The sequence below is a fragment of the Anoplophora glabripennis genome, unplaced genomic scaffold (genome assembly GCF_000390285.2).
Source record: "Anoplophora glabripennis isolate ALB-LARVAE unplaced genomic scaffold, Agla_2.0 scaffold50, whole genome shotgun sequence".
NCBI lineage: Eukaryota > Metazoa > Arthropoda > Insecta > Coleoptera > Cerambycidae > Anoplophora > Anoplophora glabripennis.
This window is the reverse complement of record NW_019416330.1, coordinates 16978-38146: the sequence shown is the minus strand read 5'-3', so window position 1 is coordinate 38146 and position 21169 is coordinate 16978. Positions and strand designations below refer to the sequence as shown.

At 31.8% G+C, this 21169-nt stretch overlaps 2 protein-coding genes across 4 annotated transcripts in view; one reads left to right on the top strand and one right to left on the bottom strand.

The window, feature by feature from the left end:
- Positions 1 to 21169, bottom strand: part of LOC108914537 — a 55653-nt gene that overhangs the window by 17710 nt on the left and 16774 nt on the right. For both annotated transcript variants that reach the window (XM_018720364.1, XM_018720373.1), the window contains exons 4-7: positions 18137 to 18315; positions 8176 to 8329; positions 8022 to 8123; positions 5141 to 5296 (exon numbers count right to left, since the gene is read on the bottom strand). In XM_018720364.1, coding sequence (XP_018575880.1) covers positions 5141 to 5296; positions 8022 to 8123; positions 8176 to 8329; positions 18137 to 18315 — 591 coding nt within the window. The remainder of the gene's footprint in view (positions 1 to 5140; positions 5297 to 8021; positions 8124 to 8175; positions 8330 to 18136; positions 18316 to 21169) is intronic.
- LOC111691394 lies at positions 3101 to 4853 on the top strand. Of its 2 annotated transcripts, none has more exons than XM_023454131.1 (2): positions 3101 to 3573; positions 3991 to 4853. In XM_023454131.1, exons 1-2 carry the CDS (start codon positions 3313 to 3315, stop codon positions 4609 to 4611), a joined length of 882 nt encoding a protein of 293 aa, XP_023309899.1. In that variant the 5' UTR covers positions 3101 to 3312; the 3' UTR covers positions 4612 to 4853. The 2 variants fall into 2 exon arrangements, with proteins under 2 accessions (XP_023309899.1, XP_023309898.1); XM_023454130.1 differs by having other exon boundaries at positions 3101 to 3738.

Here is a 21169-nt window from a genome sequence, read left to right as displayed (position 1 = left end):
TAATGAAAAGTGTGGCATCAAAGAGCGTAGATATAGCATGGGAGTTCCTCAAGGGTCCGTTATGGGTCCCATACTTTTTATTCTAACGAGCGTTCAAATAAAAAACGTGGTCGAAGTTGGCTCTGACACATTGGACGTAGGGAGTAGCTTATAGCGACCAACTTAACCTCATTTCTCAACGAGCTGTATAGCAGCTGTCAGTTTCAATAACGTTAATGACTATATAACTTTATTTTAAAGAATAATCGTGATAACAATAACAAACAATTAAAGGAGCTGCGGAAAGTGTCCCCCTCCTTGTTATAACAATAAATTAAAGCAGCTGCTGAAAGTGTCCCCCTCCTTGTTCCAAGCACTTTTCACACCTGTTCCTCAAAGAATTAAAGACATTTTCTAAGATGCTCGGGGTATTGTTAATTTCACGAATCTTGTCTATAAGTCGAGCCTGCAGATGGTTTAAATCAGGAATAGGCAGTTCAAAAATAGTGTTTTTAAGGTAAGGCCACAAAAAGAAATCACACGGCGTAATATCACATGACCTCGGTGGAAATTCATGTTCAGCATTGAGACTTATTAGTCGATTTTGGAAAACTTCCCTCAACATATTCATCGTCTCGCCTGCCGTATGTGCCCTTGCGCCATCTTGTTGAAAGTAAAAGTTTGTAATTTCGTTTTCTTCCAGCTGGTTAACAAAAGGAGCGATAATTTCTTCTCTATACCTTTGCGCAGTAAGAGTACCATTAAAAAAAATAGGTCCATAAATCCTCCTTCGATTGAGAGCACACCAAACTCCAATTTTTTGAGCGTGTAGAGGGCCCTCGACAAAAAAGTTATCTGGTTTTTCAGAAGACCACATTCTCATATTCTGTGAGTTTACGTAACCACTTAAATGAAACCAGGCTTCATCAGAAAAAAAGGTGATATTATGAAGTTCACCGTAGTTGTTTAAAAACCATTCACAAAATACAGCCCGTCGCGGAAAATCAACTTCATGAAGTTCTTGCTGACAAGTTAAACGATAGGAGAACAAACGCAAATCTTTTTTTAACACTGTGTGGCAGGTACCGACTGATACTCCCACCATTTGTGATAAAACACGTACAGAAGTTCTTGGCGCATTTTCCATTATTTGTTGGACATTTTCTTTTAATTCTTCAGTCCGCTTTTTAGGTCGGCCGCTTCCTTCTTTTCTTGTTACACTGCCCGTTTCACGAAAAACATTAACACAACGCTGAACTGCACTTTGAAAAATTTTGTACTCAACAACGCCGGGAAATTGATTTTGAAATTCTATGAAACATTCCTCAATAGAATACTTCCATATTCCATCAATCTTGCGTCCATTTCTAAAGTAGGACTCTATGATAAACACTTTTTGTTCTTGAGAAAACACCATTTTAAACGCTTTTTAAAACGAAAATATTCAAATTGATAGCGGCGATATAGCGCTTTGACAGATGACGTTTAAGTTCATTTGCTGTACGCTACGCCCTACGTCCAAGTTTTCAGAACCAACTTGACCACGTTTTTATTTGAAGGCTCGTTATATATAAATGACATTGGACACATAATATCCCCATCAGATTTTACAATGTATGCAGATGACATTTCTATAATAGTTTCTAATACATCGAATGAATTAATTCAACAAAACAGCAAGCACATTTTGACTTCATTAAATACTTATTTCACTCAACATCAGTTTTATATGAATCCTAAAAAAAACTCAAGTTATTCAAATTCATAGCATACAAAGGAAGTGTGACAATTTGGATATAAATCTTACTAACACTAAACTTAAATATAACGAAACTGTTAAGTTTCTTGGAATTCACTTAGATGAATGTTGGAAGTACCATTGTGAAGTTTTGATATCGAAAATGTCTTCTTTGACATATTTATTTCGAAATATTAGACCATTTATAAATGAGAGACATATTAGAATGTTATATTTTGCACAAATTGACTCACGTTTAAGGTATCTGTTTCTGGGGCATTACACTCTAATGTTTTTATTGCTCAGAAAAGGATTTTACGGTGTATTGCTGGGGCACTAAGTAATCAGTCTTGTAGACCTATATTTAAGAAGCTTGGAATTTTAACATTGCCCTGCATATATATATTTGAGATAAGTATGTATGTTTTTAAAAATAGGAATATTTTTGCTTGGAATAGCCATTATCACAGTGTGAATACTAGACGAAAGGATAAGCTGTATGAGCCTTTTGCTAGATTAAAAATTACTAGTGAGTCAACCAGATTTATAGGGCCTAGAATATTTAATTTGTTACCGACAAATAAATATAAAACAAAGTACTACCGAAACAGCATTTAAAAAGAGTTTGACAGACGTTCTGAAAGAAAAGTGTTTTTATTCTCTAGAGGAATATTTTAATGTAATGTAATGTGTAATGTGTGCAATGTGTTTTGAATGTGTGTATTTTTTTTTTGTTTTAAGTATTAGACCTAAGATTTTTTATTATGACCATTCCTATACAATAACTTTATTGTCATAAAAAGAAAATAAATGAATAACGAATAAATAAAGAAAAAGTACTAGTTTTGTATTATAATATAATACGTAATTGGAAAATATAAACTTCTACACGTTTTCAGGATACATGAGTATTTTTTATGTGTATACAGAGCATGCAGGAAATGGTGTTATATATATTTTTTAATCAGAACCCTAATGTGTTATTAGCCCTTGATGTTGAGGGTTGAAAATCAATTTTTCGTTTGCTTCACATTAATTAAATTTGGATAATTTTGTAGTTGTGTGAGGCTATTTATGTTAACGTGTTATATTTAACAATGGCTACTTATTAGTAAATTGAATAGTTTAAAAGAAACAGCTACAAGTAATAAAGCTTTCGTCCAAAAATTACCCAAGTTCAATTAAAATTAAAAATATAACGAAAAATCGATTTACCCCTCCCAATTTCAAAAGCTAATAACTCTACATGGTGGTAATGTTAATATAAACTTGTAGTGTTATTTTTGCAAGACCAACCGGAATCCCAGAGATAGAACACCGATTTAGGTTTAATCAATCACAAAATTTATTTTTTCTACACCCGTATTATAACAATTCACTTATATGCCCATAATCCGTTTCATAATGATACCCATTACGATACAGATTTTTCATTACGATACAGATTTTTAATCAATAGAAACCCATAATTTTTCAATCAAGCATGCTGTGCATTTGACGTTTATCCTAGGTTCCTATGTAATTATTTTAGATGTCAAAATCAGTACGTATTAAATTTTCGTAGATACCTAGCTAAACTTCGATAATTTATCAAAATGTCTGATATCAGCGATATAGAAGAATTACCATCGACTCCTCCACACATATCGGAGAAAGCAGAAAATGCAGTTCAAAATATTTTACCCCAAAAATCTAAGAAAGTGTACGAAAAACTTTATCAACGGTTTATGGACTGGAGAAATACAAATAATATTTCGACATTCTCCGAAAATGTTTTAATTGCTTATTTTCAAGAATTGATGGAAACTATGAAATCATCTAGTACATGGACACATTATTCAATAATAAAAACGTTGGTAAATATAAACCATAATATAAACATTTCTAAATATAAGAAACTACAAGCTTTATTAAAGCGAAAGTCCGAAGGATATGTTGGAAAAAAAGCAAAAATATTTTCACCTGAACAAATAAAAACGTTTATCGACGAAGCACCCGATGAACGGTTTTTATTTTTAAAAGTAAGTATCTATCTAACATTGCATTTTTAAAAAAATTTCATGATTACATTTTCCATTCGACTCATGCATGATAGGTATATTTTATTAATTTCGAGCAAACTCGTGAACTGAACTCGTGGCCGAGCGGGTTAAGGCGCTCAATTTGGACTAGACACAGTATGAGATCCGGGTTCGAAACGAGCCTAGGTCATCCTGCTTTTTTTTTTTTTCTTTTTTTTTCTTCTCTTTATTTATTATTTTTTTTTTTTTTAGGTAGCAATGATTTTTGGAATAATGGGAGCATGTCGAAGGCATGAACTACATGACCTAAAATGTGAAAATGTCAAAGATATGAATGGAATCTTAATTGTTAATGTGATAGAAACTAAAACAAAAGTACAACGAACATTTACAATTACCGGCAAATACTACGAAATTAGTAAAAAATATATGAATCTACGGCCTAAAATTTGCCCCACCCCATCTTTTTTCGTTAATTATTTAAATGGAAAATGCACAATTCAAAACATTGGTATTAATAAATTTGGTGATATAGGGAAGAAAATAGCAACATATTTAAATCTGCCTGATCCGAATTTATATACAGGGCATTGTTTTCGTAGGACATCTGCAACCGTATTAGTAGATGCCGGTGGTGATATTACTACATTAAAACGCCATGGTGGCTGGAAATCCAATTCAGTGGCAGAAGGCTACATTGAAAATTCGGTTCAGAATAAAATCAGCATTTCCAATACAATATTGAACTCTATTGAGACTAGCAATAATGAAATAAATGTAAATATTCCTTCCACTTCCAGATCAGTGGGACCTGGAATAAACTTTTCAAACTGCACAATAAATAATCTTAATATTTTTAAGAAATCGGATTAATTACAATTATTATATGTTGAATATAAATACAAATAAAATGTTTATAGTTTTCTTGTATCTATGGCAATACCAATACCCGAGGTATTAATTACAATTTTGTAGATTTTTTTTATAGAAATACGAATAATTACTGTTACCTATTGTGTTCAATAAAAATATAAAATTTATGGTTTTTGATTATTTATCGGGTGTAGAAAAAATAGCGTATGCAACTCTCATGTAATGGTTATTAATACACTCGCATAAACCATACGAAACTCGCCTTCGGCTCGTTACGTATCCCAGTTAACGCTCGTGTATTAATAACCATCATTACATGATCGTTGCATAATATACTATTGAACTAACCGACATTTCACATAATAATATGTTAACTTCTTCAGGACAGATGAAATAAGTTACAAAGCCTTTGATTTAAATGGAGCAACGCATCCTATCAAAATTGTATTTAGAACGAATAATATTAATAGCTTCCTCTATTAAATATTGGTTTGAAGAAATCGATGTTAATTATGACTGAACAACTTACCATTATCACAAGACGGACCATGGAATCCAGGAGTACAGTAACAAGATGTTTTATTTTCAATTAATTCACAGTATTTAAGTGGCGGGCAAACATTTCCACCTATTACAGTACACGGTACACAGTTTTCTCCAAATGTATTCTCTGGACATTTTCGCTCTGAAATTATAAAGGAATAATTAGCATGCCCTTTAAGTATAAAAACAAAGTTTATTAAATATGAAAAACTGGATTTCAATGTATAAACTATTTCGATTTTTGTTACTGTCTTTTTCCTTTTTAATATATTTTTTTGTGCATTATAATTAAATTAACATAGCTGTTTAAATTTATCGACACGTAATAGCAAAAATAAACCACCTAGTATTAAATGTTTTAATTTGTTGGTATACCCTTATTTAATGTTACCTATGGCACTTTACCAAAAATCCACATGTTATCACACTCTTGAAAAGAGTTACTAACTAGCATATCTGCGGACCTTTGCATTTTTTCGTGAAAAATTAATATCTCAAAATCTATAACTGCTAGATATAGGTTATATTTAATAAAGTGACCCTTAAATTTCAAGTAGAATCGAAAAATGCAATAATATATAGGGTGTCCCATTTAAAATAAGAAAGTTAATGGCGACATCCGGTATAACAGGAAATACCATAACGTTCTAAATATTTTAGCTATGTTTGCCCTACTATTGCTGTTTCTAGATTGTCAAATTTTCAGGTTGCCAATACCTTCCGAGATATGGATAGTGGCGATTTCTGAGGTGGGACACCTTGTATATACTATACTGGCATATGAATAAAAAAACCTTGTTTAGTAGATAACAGTAGATGTCGAACGGTTGCTTCAAATAAAAACATTTTTGCATCACGGCGAATAATGATCGAAATGCGTAAAACAACTTGTGTATTTGAAGTAAATTGAAATTTGAATGAAGTAAATCTTGCAATAATTATTATTGTGTACTTTATTTTGTGTTACGTACCTACTATGATTCACACACCGTTGGTAAGCGGACAATTGAACCAGCTCAAATTATTAAATTATTACTCAGTAAATACACAAATACTCAAAAGGCATTGTTTTTTTTATAAAAATTGTCACATATGAATAGAGCTGTCATAATTGGCCGCGGACCAAAGGCGTGCGGATCATCAGCATAAAATAAAATGAACATTATAAGATTGATGTCATTGTATCATTGTGAAACACGTAAATTGTTTTACTCATCGTTGCCAACGGTTCCACAATCTGGATGGGATCCATTATAGATCGCATCATCAGGTATGTTTCTACCATTCTTTCAACGAAACGTATTCGCGGCGGTGATAAAATATCTTAATCTGAAGAGAACGACCGTTCGACATCTACTGATGTCATATTTGCATAATTAAATAGTTTACTTCCAAGCTGGTTCCACATGGTAATTTCCTCTTGGGATTGTATTTATTCCAGTAGGAATGAAATATTTTATTATTTACTATATAAAATGGTAGGTTACATGCAATCGTTATGAATATTAAATCAAACATAAATTGAGTCTTCTGGTTTTTGCCAGTTTTTTTATGTGTTTATACGTTTATACTGTTTAATACTTATTACTTTAGGGTTATTAATATTTATTTTAAATGTTTTTAGACATATACAAAATATATACTGAATACATTGTTGTTTATATTTTTTTAGTAAAAGAAAGTATTGTTCGTTATTTAACTTTCCCTATGACCACATGTACTTGAAATGTACATGTTTTGAGTGCCGCTTTGTTGGTCAAATTTATTATTGATAAAGCTGTGATGCTGATCTGAGTACATAATCTATTATTCCTTGCCTTTTTTACTAATTTTATAAAAAAAAATACAAAACAAACATTTAAACGAAGGAGCAGCTTAAATAGGTATTTCTAGAACCCAATATTTTCCTTTTTCTATTCCAAAGAATATATTTCTACTTTGTTTTCCACTTGAATAGTTTTTACATGTTAATAACTTTATACCTACTGACCGGTAATTGTACGCGGGAGCGCAAATGGCTCCATCTGTCGTGCTGACTCCGAACTGTGTCATTCAAATGGCCACAGTAGGAAGCGACCTGCTAATTGCAGGTACTTGTTACACGACTGCCACCCACAGAGGGCGAAGACAATGTTTTAATTGTCAGTGTTACGAGAAACAACTACTCCGAGGGCTATATGCCCCTACTGGTATTGAATTATACTCGCAACACCTAGTGCAAAAGCTAGGATCGTTCGTCAGTTTAACCTACCAGGCACAGACCGGTTTCGGACATATTAGTCCTCATCAGTGTGTCATAGGTGAGACAACCGACGAACGAACCAGCTGTTTTGCGTCGTATCGTCACGACGAAACTGACGAACGATTCTAGCTGTTGCACTAGGCGATGCGAGTATAATTCAATGCCGGTAGGGGCATATAGCCCTCGGAGTAGTTGTTTCTCGCAACACTGGCAATTAAAACTAACCGGTAAATTTGTTCTTTTTTAGTCGGAGTAGTATGAATTGTTGACAAATTTTCTGTTTTTTAGCACTAACTACTGTTGTTTTTGTTATCGTTAGAATGTTGCGTAATTAATTCCTATCCGTTGGTGTTTATGGTGGTGTATTGTGGACAATTTGCTTGTTGCTTTTTAATAAATAATGCGTACGCCTATGTCCCGGGGCTCAGTTCTGACTTGTCTTACTTTCTCAACTAAGTCTTTTAGATATTTATAATTGATATAAAAATATAACAAATGTAGTTTTTATATCTTTAGGTCTAAGTGCAATGATACATTATCCTTGGAAAAGTATGTAATGAATTTTAAATAATTTTCCTCTTTTATTCTATCAGCAAGCACTTAAATAAAGTACGTGAATACTTACTTAGATCAGTGATTTCTTCAGTTGCATCGATAGAAACGGAATAATTATTTGCAAAAAACTGACAAGGAGCGTGATCAATTGAAGATGGCAATATCCTGTATTCTAAAATAGAAAATATTAATCATGTATTAAAGTTCTATGCATTTAACAGCACCATTATCTTCACATTGCCTTAAGCTGTCAATAGCCCAAAATAACTTGTGACTTGCAGAAGTAAAAACATCTTGAGTATAGAAGTATAGTCGTAACTGAAATATTTTTCTTTCGTCTAATTTGAAAAACAGTTTTACTTGTTTCCATTTCTCATCCTAAAAATTTAAACATTATTCATTAGTTATTTGGTACCAATTTTTCGCCTCTTTGTTACAATAATTTTCGAATTGTATGACAGTTCTACAAAAATTTTACATAACGTTACCGATTTTCTTTCACCATTCAAATAAATGGTATAGGTACACGTAGTATACAGGGTGCCCCGGTACTTGATACAAAAAAATCGAGTACAAATAGATGAGGTCAAAATAATATCAGTTCTTCATAGAATTTTTTTTCATACGGGCCTCCGTTGACAAGTTACGGGCCCTCAAAGGTGAAAATTAAAATTTATTTTTATTTACAGTCTCTAAACTATTAACTTCGGCATGATGCAAATTTGGTGATCGATAACACCTGCGTATAGCTTGTTATTGATGTTGTAAATGAAACTTCATTATGCCCAGAACGCCAGGGACGGACTATGCCCAATAATTAACAACTCATAATTTTTGCATAGATGGCGATCGCAACCTGCCTGCATAAAAAATAGGTTCCTTGAAAAATTTGGTTCAACTCGGTAAAATGAACAGTTTAGGAAATATTTGTGATTTTATGTCAGAGTGCACAAGCGGCGCCTCCGCCATTTTTTGTTTTTAATTTTTAATTGGACATAATTACTATGTTAGAACCGTATATATCTTTAAAATAAGGGTCTAGAAAACCTTACTGTCTACTAATATAATTTTAACTAATAAAATTTGACAACCGCACATTACACATAACACAAAATAGAAAAACGAAACAAGAATAAATTAAAGTAAGTTAAAAAATAATTTAAAAGAAAGAAAACTATCAAAATACATTTTCAATATGGGCACGTTCCACCTTCACACACTTCCTAAGGCTACGAATGTTATTTGTTTGTAAACGAAAAGGGGTAATAATTTAAGAGGACCATACGTTTTTGAGGCACGTCTGAATAGACATCGATATTTGGAGTTTTTCCAAAATAATTTGCAGCCACTATTAGACGATGTTCGATTAGACACCCAAAAAAACGTTTAGATTAATGCACGATGGGGCTCCTCCCCATTTCAATATTGATGTACGAAATTATTTATCCATTATGTTTAATTATAAATGAATTGGAGGATGAGGCTCAATTTCATGACCACCACGTTCTCCAGACTTTAACCCGATGGACTTCTTCCGTCGGGAAGTTTAGTGTACGCAACCCCAGTACAGACAAGGGATGAATTGCTACAAAGAATTAATTTCCATTGTGATATTATTAGACATACCCCAGAAATGCTTTTTCGTGTACAAATAAATAACATTCGTAGACTTACGAACTGTGTGGAGCTGGAATGTGCCCATATTGAAAATGTATTATGATAGTTTTCTTTCTTTTAAATTATTTTTTTAACTTACTTTAACTTATTCTTGTTTCATTTTCTTATTTTGTGTTACGTATAAAGTGTATTTGTCAAATTTTGTTAGTGAAAATTACATTAGCAGACAGTAAGATTTTCTAGGCTCTTATTTTAAAAATATGTACGGTTCTAACATAGTAATTATATCCAATTAAAAATTAAAAACAAAAAATGGTGCACCAGTAGACGATAGAAATAGTAGAACCGTTTTAAGATTGCCATTACGTCAAGAGTGTGTCCTAATATCAAAGACAGTCGTTACGGGCCTGAATTAATTATTTGTTATACGTCAAAAAGAGATACAATACATAAATGTCTTCATAGTCTCAGTCTATCACAGACAATCGTTCCAATATTTTATGTGTATTAGAGTGAAAGAAAATGGAGGACGTTTGTTGGGTATTAGTTTTAGACTATAGTTTGACTACCGCATTTAAAACAAAGTTGACATACTGGCTCTTAGACTAACAATCAGATTAAAATTTTAACAGCTGTTTTGATCGCATCTCGGTACCTAACTGTTGGGTATATTTTCCGAGCGTTGAAATATCGATTGTTTGCATATTTTCGTATCCAGTAACACCAGTATTAAAATTTGCGAGATATCCAGATTTGGGAATTGTCAAGATGACATTTCATTTATATGCAAATAGTGACTAATTTGACTAGGATTTTTCGTCTTAGTTCATACGAATATTGCTTGTGACGCAATGGAAAAGATACAGCGGTTTTAGTATATAAGCTTATATTTTAATTATTTGTATCACAGACAAAATAGCTATCGCCACAGACCGCTACTGGAATAGGCCAGCAGTTTTAAATTTTTGAATTGCCGGTAGAGTATACCACCAGCAGAATTTTAGGAAGAATCCAATGCAGCGACCCGCATACCTACGCGTATCCTAGCAACATATAAACAAGACTTTGGTAATGTTGCCAGGCGTACTTACCGATTTCTTTTGTACACTTTTTTATCAATATCTGTTTTTTGCGTTACTGTATTTACTTAAATATATGATGTAGGTATTGATAAAAATGTTTTTACAGAATCAGCGAATATCTATGTAGTTTCATATGATATTCTGCAGCGATGGTACAATTAAGTTATTTAATCATAATTTCGTTAATTAGGTACCTACTATTTTCATTTTTTGGTCTTGAAATACTGCAGAAAATATATTTCCAAATACACAAAATTCGAAGTGATGTTTTAAACAGCTTGTAATATAATTTTTTTAATATTTGATGATGACGATAAATTTATTTAATATACAAGGTGGGTTATTAGTACGTCGCGGAACGTAGGTGCAGGTTTTTTTTTGTATTTTGACATCCACTTATAGGTTTAATAATTAAAGATATAATGAAACTTTAAATACAAATGTACGACTTTTCCTTTATTTCATTTGACATCAAAATTTGCTGGCATAAAATTCATCCTTATGAAAATAACAAACAACGATTTTTATAACTAACCTTTACAACAACATAAGGAGAATACATAAAAACGAAATAACATTAAAATACCTACAATTTTTACAAATCAACATGCAAGTAATTGTGATGATACAGTTGAAAATATGTTTTAATTTACTATTAATTGCTTTAAAAACAAATTCAAAATTATCAAGCATTTCGTCCTGTTTTTCTTTCAATACTTGTAAATTTTCAGGTCTAAACAAAATATGTCTAAAGAACTGACAATGAGATCGGGGCTGTTTTCTGGCCACCTAAAGTTTCTAATAATATTTTTTAGTGTTCGTTGACGGGATTCTTCCTCCAAAATAAATTTGCCAATATTTCTGAAGAACTTTTGCACATTATTGTTATTTGAATAATACAGTTAATTATGTTTTATTTTTCGTCATCAGTATAACCCATTGTAATTTTTTTAATTTCTTAAATTAAAATGGGTTATTCTAATAATGATAAATCCCATGTATTTTTAAAAGAAGGTTCGTTTTTGTCGTTTTTGTCTGATTCTGTGCGATAGAGATAGAGTGACTCTGTCCTCATAGAGGGCTTCTCTCTCTCTCTCTCTCTGCTGGCTTCAGGAGAATCCCCAGCAATTTCAGGACACCTAGGGAGGGAGCGTCTATCGTTATCGATCTATGATGTCACACAGTATAAGAAAAAAAAAACGGTTTTTGCTCGTAAACTCGGAAATGGCTGGAAATATAAACAAACTCCTTGGTTCTGAGTAGAGCACTCGGTGGGTGACGCAGAGCGGGGTGTCACAATATATGAAAGAAAAAAAAAACTATCAAAAAATCTTCCATGGTGAATGAGTGAAAAACGTCAAAACCCGCATGTCAGAAAAAAAATCAGGACCAACGGTGTGCGACATCTTAGGATAAAAAAGTGTTTATAACTCGGAAACGGTGTGTTGAATCGAAAAAATAATTGAAAAATCTCAACAAATAAAGTTTGGAAACAAGAGGTGTGTGACGTGTTACAGTAAAAAGGCCGTATAACTCGGAAACGGTGCGTTACATCGAAAATAATTGAAAAAATTTCCCCACACCTCTGGTTCTGTATGTCAGTTCTGCGTTGAATGGAAAAGGTCCGAAGTCCGTATGTGGAAAATAAATTTCGGAAAGAAGAGGTGTGTGAGGTGATACAGTAAAAAAGGTCTTATAATTCGGAAACGGTGTGTTGAATTGAAAAAATAATTAAAAAAATCTCACCGCTCCTCTGGTTCTGATTGTCCGTTCTGCGTTGAATGGAAAAGGTCCGAAGTCAGTATGTCGAAAAACAAAAAAGTTTATCAAAAATTGCAACAGCAATAGCGAACGCATTATCTTATCTCTGTATTGATTGATGATTTGTTGTTTTTTTTTAAATAAATTTCGTATGCAACTACTCCTTGAGGTTCCAGCAACTTTACACTGTGTCAATTTTTTTGAACACCTTATGTCACAAATATGAGCACTATCAATGTCATCCATGATATGCAACACTTGTGTCAATAATTATTTTACCTATGTAAAGAAATCAACAATAACAGAGCAGTACCTACCCATCTAAGGATACACAACCTGTATAATGCAATTTTTTTAAACATAGGTGTTAATAACGTACCATATTGGAAGTCGACGCACAAATCTAAAAACATTAATTCCGAGTTTTTTAATTTTCCCATTCCAAGGTGATATAAAATAAATAATTAATTAGGTAAATTCATAGTTTTAATTCTAACTTGATTTATTTTATTTAGCATTTAAGGCAAAGGTGATTTCCAAACAGAAGATAAGTTCCATATCTCTTTAATTACATAACTGAAAGCATTAAATTTATTTAGCAGTTACTATTTGGCAACAAAGCCACCGCTGGAACTGCCGCCTATTACCAAGTAGAAGAGTTACCACGCTAAATTTCATTGATGGAAGCCGGCTAACAAAAGCCTGCATCCATTTCGGGTTGCCAATTTCCAGCATTTAAGAAGCAGTCTGTGGCGATACGCTATATTGCTTGTGGTTGTATTAAAAGACAAATAGAAACGATTCTTAAGAATTATACGATTCTTTAAAGTGTTTTTTCCTCATAATGGTAAATTGATCCTTCTGAATGGTGCATTTTTCGGAAAATAATGTAAGAAAAAGTTTTACGAGTCCACGTTAGGTATTTTTTACAGTAATTTTTTTTTAAATATATGCCTGTACCTACTTACCTTACAATTGATTCAACTGTTTTTGATTACTTTACACATCTTTAGGGAATTGTAAGGCACTGAAAAATTGCTCCTTAAAATTAGTACTAAATATTTAATAAAACCTGTTTCTCTACGTAATGCAAGTAGCATATGGAGCATTATGAATAATGCTGTCAGAGAGAACCGCAATTCAATGGCGTGCCAAACGGGTCAACCGAGAAATGCATGAGCCGCCTCAGAATGCTTATATCGTTCACGTCACGTCACTGTTTATTTTATTTTTTTCATTGAACATTTTTCAATTAATTTTCTTAACTTACTGTTATAAACGACAAAATTGTTAATTAAAAAAATAGAATAATATGCAGTGTGCTGCAACACGTACATTACTCAATGTTTTTTGAAATAACAAATTATAAAAAAAATAGTGTATAGTTATCTTAATATAAGTATAAAAATGTTTATTGTTACTAAAAATTATTCGATTTTATTCATACAAGTCTAACTTGATATAAAAATTAATTGCGCACTCTTATCTGATTTGTAGTCGCTAATCTTGATACACTTATTTTTTTCTCAAACTCTGGAATGCACAATTTATTCTGAAAATAATTTTATTTGCCTAATGCGGACTCTAAGGAGACTGCAATAAAAAGGTTTATATAGTGTACTAGGCTAGGCCCCAAACTCCGGGTCCGAATCGTTTTCACTGCACGTCAATAAAAACAAATGGCTCCTTAAAGGTACAGTAACCGCGTGCTTGCATAGACTTTGGAAATGAAATGCAGGTATGTGACACTTTTATTACCGGTACTTTATGATCTGCTGGATATCGACGTGACGGGCGCAAAGCAGATGATATGTAGAGATCTTTTAATATCTCATGAGCCGCGAAATGCGCGAAAGGCGTGGCGTATCCCCATAATTCTTCTAATAAGCACGTTGTGAAAACATGACTCAGAATTAGAACACGTGCCTGATTACAACTAGAAATGAACTAAGGCGCTCGGGCATCAATAAAGTCAACTGGCGAACGTTCGTTATATATATTTTTATTGTTTTAATTAAAATAATAAAGAATAGGGCATTTTATTATGATATTTGTAATCGGATCAAAGGCTTGTTTACGCTAGAGCTCGAGAGAGACTGTGAATAATAGGTGTAATGTTTTTAGGACGTAGAATAATTTAGGCGACGGTCGGAATTATGTTTCTGCGCATATGAAGGTCAAAGCTCATAAGATTTTAAAACATCTCTACCTGCACATTTCCGCGGTTCCCCATGCACACATGTTTATCGTGCAACTTTATACATTACATTTATATTCTGGTTATTATGTTAACTCTATTAATGAAATTTTATGAATAAATGATGTTTCTCTACAAACTGATGCATCTTGTTCAAGTAACGATTGTAAAAACCGTATTTCACAAAAAAACTGAAACATTTTTTGATATTTTTAATTATGCATTTATAAATACAAAGCTGTGTGTAAAAAGCAAGACATTATCTGAATGGAAGTTAAGAGCAATTGCCAAGACAATCCAGGTATTCGCTGTGAGCAAGTAGGTAGAGTGGATAGTCAAACATTTGCGAGCGCTAGTACCGTCAACTTAGTGAACTTAGGTCGGAAATTTAAAAACCTTCTGCATAAGGATATTTTTAAATGGGACACACAAGTTGTTGTATCAAAAATTATAAAAATACTGGTTATAATAGTGACTGTGTATTTTACAAATTCCCTAAAGCTAATCATAAACTGGGTCAACGACAAAAATGGATTGATGCAATTAGAAAAAAGTAAGTAAATATAACCTTCAATTTTAAAATTGACATTGATTGAAAATGTAAGTTGTGACATGTGGATTAAAATTAATGTTTAAAATCTATCTAAATAATAATTAAAATTTTATGTTGTTATAGGTAGAGCATTTAATCATGGGCCAGGATGGTTACCTAAAAAAAGTCGTGTAATTTGTAGTAGTCATTTGATCACTGTTTGATTGAAATAATCATTTTTCCAAAACTAGAAAAATAAATAAATAAAGAAAGAATATTGCTATTTAAACCATATTTTTAATCATTTGTTGATTTATTGCAAGTATAATTAAATTTTGGAGGGAAAATTCTCCTATTCTAATATTCGCAGTCAACATAATCAAAAAATGAAGTGCAAAATCTTAAAAATAATAATTATAATGAATAAAATTGTTTACTTACTGATATTATTCATAGATTACGATCTAATAATTTCTTTGTTATATTAATTAAATAAAAAGTATTAACTATCATTTGTATTTGGCATATACACTTTCAGTACTGTCACTTTAAATTTCCGACAGAGGTTGTAGCTATAAAACCGCTAGGTGGCGATACCAGCGAATAGCTGTTCTACACAGGCATATTGTCCAGGGAAGAACAATTCGGAGCCGGGATTTGGAGTCTAGCCTGGTCTACTATAATCCTTTTTATTGCAGTCTCCTTAGAGTCTGCATTAAGGCATATAAAATTATTTTTAGAATAAAAGTAAGAGTAGTGACTATAAATCAGATAAGAGTGCGCTATTTATATAAATAATTTCGAAATATGCAAAAAGAGTACCGTTGTCTTTGCGATATCAATTGAAGAACCAAGAGGATGACAGTATGTACCAGGATCGGTCGCTGACTCCGCAACTTCGCATTGAAATATTTGAAAAACTTGTTCCCATATTTATTTAGCCATACCTATATAAGGTCTGGTCGAACTAAACGTGGAGGTGGTAGAAATGTATACGCCCAGTTGAAGAATACAAGTGCAGGCAAACGAAATACAAATACAGTTGCATTGGGCCACTGGGCAATACATCTCAGCTGTTGACAAGTGGTTGGGAAATTGCCCAGCAGTGCAGTGCAGCAATGCGGAATTTGGTGTGATTCATGTAATTTTAATTTATTATAGACACCTATTAATCATTGATATTACAATTGCGAAAGGGAGAAATAATATCATTACAACATGGCATTTTCGAGACCTTTTAAAACGGAATAAAACGATATTTACATTCAATATAATAAAATTGTTTGAGGACATAAATAATTAAAATATATTGTTGGCCAAATGAACATATAATAGAAATTTTCTGCACATTATATACAAATTATTTTTTACCTTTATCAGAAATCTTTTTTAGGGACGTCTATGAAACTCATTAAATTTTATTGCCAGGCATTTTTTACATGTTCAACTGACATCGGAAAGACTTTACCTACTATCGCAAAGTGAGGTTATTAAAATGTCATTAATATGGGATGAAAATACACCTACAGACCTTTTGAAAAAAATTTTTCATATTGATGCATACGGACTAAATTGGCGAGGAAGTGTGTCAGCAACTTGCAAAATATATTTTTTTAAGGAAGAAAAATCTAATAATGGAGGGTTAACTGGTCGCATTGGATACAATACAGTGTTTTCAAAAACGTGAAAGTGGTTTAAAAAAGTGTTGCGATAGTAAATGGTCAATGAAAAATATATAAAATCCTAATATCTGTCCAGTAAGATTATTTTATAAAATTTTTCTAACTCCCATCCTTTTAGAAAAATTCAACGATCAAAAAATCTTGTAACAAATCTCCGAAATAAACATTTGAATAACGAGTCAATGTCAACAGCTCATTCAAAATCAGCCATACAATCAGAATCCACAAGAGAATCATTAATAAAGTCAACATCAACAGAGCAAATTATTTACAATAATTGTGTTTTTAATAATAATTTTTTAATAATACTCTGTTTATTACTAGTACGCGTTCATTGTCTTTTGATTCTGTACTTTTAAATAGCATTCATTAAATTTTAACAAATACCATTCGAGATTAAACTTTGAGCCTGATATTATTTTATTTTTGTTTTCTCGTACTTACTTTCGTAGTTCGAGCTACGCTCTCTTGATTTTGTCGCAACGACTGTCGTTAAATTGTCACGACAGTAAGTACTCGAAAACAAACATAAAAAATATCCTGCTAAATCTAAGCTCTTATATTGCAACCGATAAAGTAGATAACACAGGCCGACAAAAAAAAAGAATTTTGGTTTTTAAATCAGACATCATTTCTTATAGATTCTGATTTGCTGAAGTCAAAAAATTTTCTTCGTTTAGTGTTTTTTTTTGTAATCGCAGATTAGATCTCTTCTATATTGAATATGCAGTTAAGCAATTAATGATATCTTTGATAAATATGAAGAATACCGGTTCTATCCCTATTTTAACCTAGGTGACTGATTTCCTATGTGCCTATTTTTGGGTGCTAAACACATATCTGATGCCCTTTTTTTGGCAAAAAATTGAGAAAAAGTACAAAAACGCAATTATCTTGGAAAAATAAGTGTAAGTTGTATTTCCCTATGTATTCTTGGGCGCTAAACATAAATCCGATGTCAAAAAAGGTCTCTCTGCCCTTCCAAGGGCAAAAAGGGCAACAGCTCAATTATATTGAAAAATCTCAATCTTGTAGTGTTGTTTAGGAAGGTTTGTGGCTGACTATAGATGTGGTAAAAACGTCCTAAATATTTGGAAGTAATTTTTGAACTAGTCTGATATTTGAAATAATATATTATTAAATCCTTATCCATAACATCCTTCGAGGTTATTAATTATGTTACAAATTGTCTTAAAAAGTAGGCCACAACTTAATACTGGCATGAAGTATGTAATAATTATGTGTAAGACTTTTTAAAATAAATTAAATTCCAAATGCTTCTGAAGAAAATAAGTAAAAATAAAAACCTCTTACCGTTGCAGTAAATGTTTGAAGATGTTCTCTGTTATAACCATATTTCAGATAGACTGATAGCTGGCATTTCCTACACATAGCTAGAAACAGCGCCACACAATTAAGCCTCTTTGAAAATGGAATAATTGATATATTAAGGTCCGCAAATTCATCTTCTGAAGTGGTATAGATATAAGTATCTAATAAAATAATTAAAATAGACATAAAACAGCGAACTATGTAAACAGGGTGTCCTGGTACTTGATCGAGTACAAATAAATGAGGTAAAAATAATACCAGTTCTTCATATAAATTTCTTTCATACTGCCTTCGTTGAAAAGTTACGAGCCCGCAAAGGTGAATATTAAAAAGTTATTTTTATTTAGTCTCTAAACCATTAACTTCAGCATAACGCAAATTTGATTCTCGATAACACATGTGTACAGTTTATTTTTGATGTTGTAAGTGAAACTTCATTATGACCAGAACGCCAGGGACGGAATATGCCCAATGGTTAACAACCCAGAATTTTTGCATAGATGACGATCGCAATCTGCCTGTATTAAAAATAAGTTCCGTGCATAATTTGCCAATACAATTTTATAAAATTAACAGTTTAGGAAATATTTGTGATTTTATGTCACAGCGCACATCGAGCGGCGCCTCCACCATTTTTTATTTTTAATTTTTAATTGGAGATAATTACTATTTTAGAACCCTACATATTTTTAAAATAAGAGCCTAGAAAATCTTACTGTCTGTTAATGTAATTTTCACTAACAAAATTTGATTTTACACATAATTGAAAACAAAACAAGTTCTTAATTCTTAATTCCTATAATTTACATTTATTTTACATGAATTAATGTATAGGCAGGAATAGTGGTCCATATGTTTTTGAATTACGTCTTAATGGACATCAATACGCAATTATACAGTGAATGCAATCAGGCGTGAGAAAACTGCATATTTAAATGTTCATGAAAAGAACTCATCTATAGATATTTGAAATTCAGTAAAGAACTTAAATCTAAAACATAGTCATAATGTACATATTCCTACTCATCTTCAGAAACCTAACGAGGTAAATAAATATTTTTCTACAGTGTTTAGCCCTAGAGATAATTTCCAAAATAATACAAAATGGTACAGTTGCAATAGGTTTGGTGGTGGTATGCTATTCAAATTTTCATTGGTAACGATAGAACAGATTAGTAACCTAATCAATCAACTTAAGTCAAACAAACGCCTATGGCAGTGATAATATAAATGCTGTTATGTTGCAATTTTGTTTACCAACCATATCCAAACATGTGACACATATAATAAATTGTTGCCTAGAAACTGGCTATTTTCCTGATATTTGGAAATTATCTATCATCAAACCTCTTGCGAAAAAGAATGATCCAGAAAATTTTTGTGATTTACGTCCAATTACTATAATTCCCACTTTATCGAAGGTATTGGAAAAAGTTATCCAATCTCAATTATATAATTATGTAATTGTAAACAAAATTATTCCTTCTTGTCAGTCTGGTTTCCGCAAGAATCACAGTACTACGGCAATTTTAGCAAATATTTTAGATAATGCATTACGATCTTTAGACAATAAAGATGTTACAGCATTAATTTTGCTTGATTTTTCCAAAGCATTCGATACTCTCGATCATTCCCTTTTATGTGCTAAACTGCGTTACTATGGCTTTGATGAAAGTTCTTTAAATTTCTTTAACACTTACTTGTCTAACCGTCGACAGACAGTTTTATTTAATATTGTATTTTCAGATATCGCTCCTATAACTTCTGGTGTTCCCCAGGGATCAGTTTTAGGACCGGTACTATTTTTGATATATACTGCAGATATTTTTCATTCTATCAGATATAGTGAAATGCAGTGTTATGCTGACGACATTCAATTATCTTACTCTTATAAACCAAAAAATATAAAATATGCTTGTGATCACATAAACACCGAATAATCTATAAAAATACTCTCAAAATAATAACTTAAAATTAAACTTCGATAAATGTACGATCATCTGCTTCTGTTCTAAAATTATTGTGGAGAATATCTTTGAAAATTTAAAAATATGTACATATAAATAATCACATTTTAGAGGTATCATATGTAGTAAAAAATTTAGGTTTTATTTTGGATACATCTTTGCGTTTTAAAGAACACGTTTCAAAGTTAATAAGGAAATGTTATGTCACCATAAAGACTTTATATATGAACATTCATATCATGAATTTCAATGTTCGGAAAAAACTTATTGAAGCATACGTACTTCCATTATTGAATTGTGGGAATATTGTTTACTTTGCCTTTTTAGATAGTCAAACAAAAAATCGTCTACAAAAAATTCAAAATTTTTGTTGCCGTTTTGTATACCGCTTAAGGAAATATGATCACGTTTCGAATAAAATAAGGGAACTCGGTTGGCTAAAGTTAGATAATCTTTTTAAATATCATATGTCTGTTTTTGTTCACAAAATTATAAATACGTCTGAACCCCTATACCTCCGACAAAAATTAATTTTTAGACAAAATCTCCACTCTGTTAATGTACGGTCTGCTGGTTTGCTTTCATTACCGAGATATCGGACATCCATGTTTCGTAGGTCGTTTTCTTATAACGCTGTCACAATCTACAACAGTTTAGACAATTTTAAAAACCTAACACTTCTAAAAAAAATTTGTAAACTGCATTTTCTCAAAATGCAGTAACTTGCTTGCCTTTGTTGTGATAATTGTTTTTTGTGTGTCTGGTTTTATAGTATGACTAACCTATTTTATCTTTTATATCAATTTTTTCTAAATTTTGTTATTGTCAATTAATTTTAATATTGTAATTTTAATAATTATGCTCCTGTAACATTTTATTTTATTTTTGTATTCCTTTTTACAACGCATTGTTTAATATCAATTAGATTTTATTTATAAGGTTAAGTAGAGTAGCCATTGGCTAGACTTCGCCTTATGTAGGTGAAATTGTATTTTGCTTTGCGCACAATTTTCAAAAATAAAGACATTATTATTATTATTATTATTAT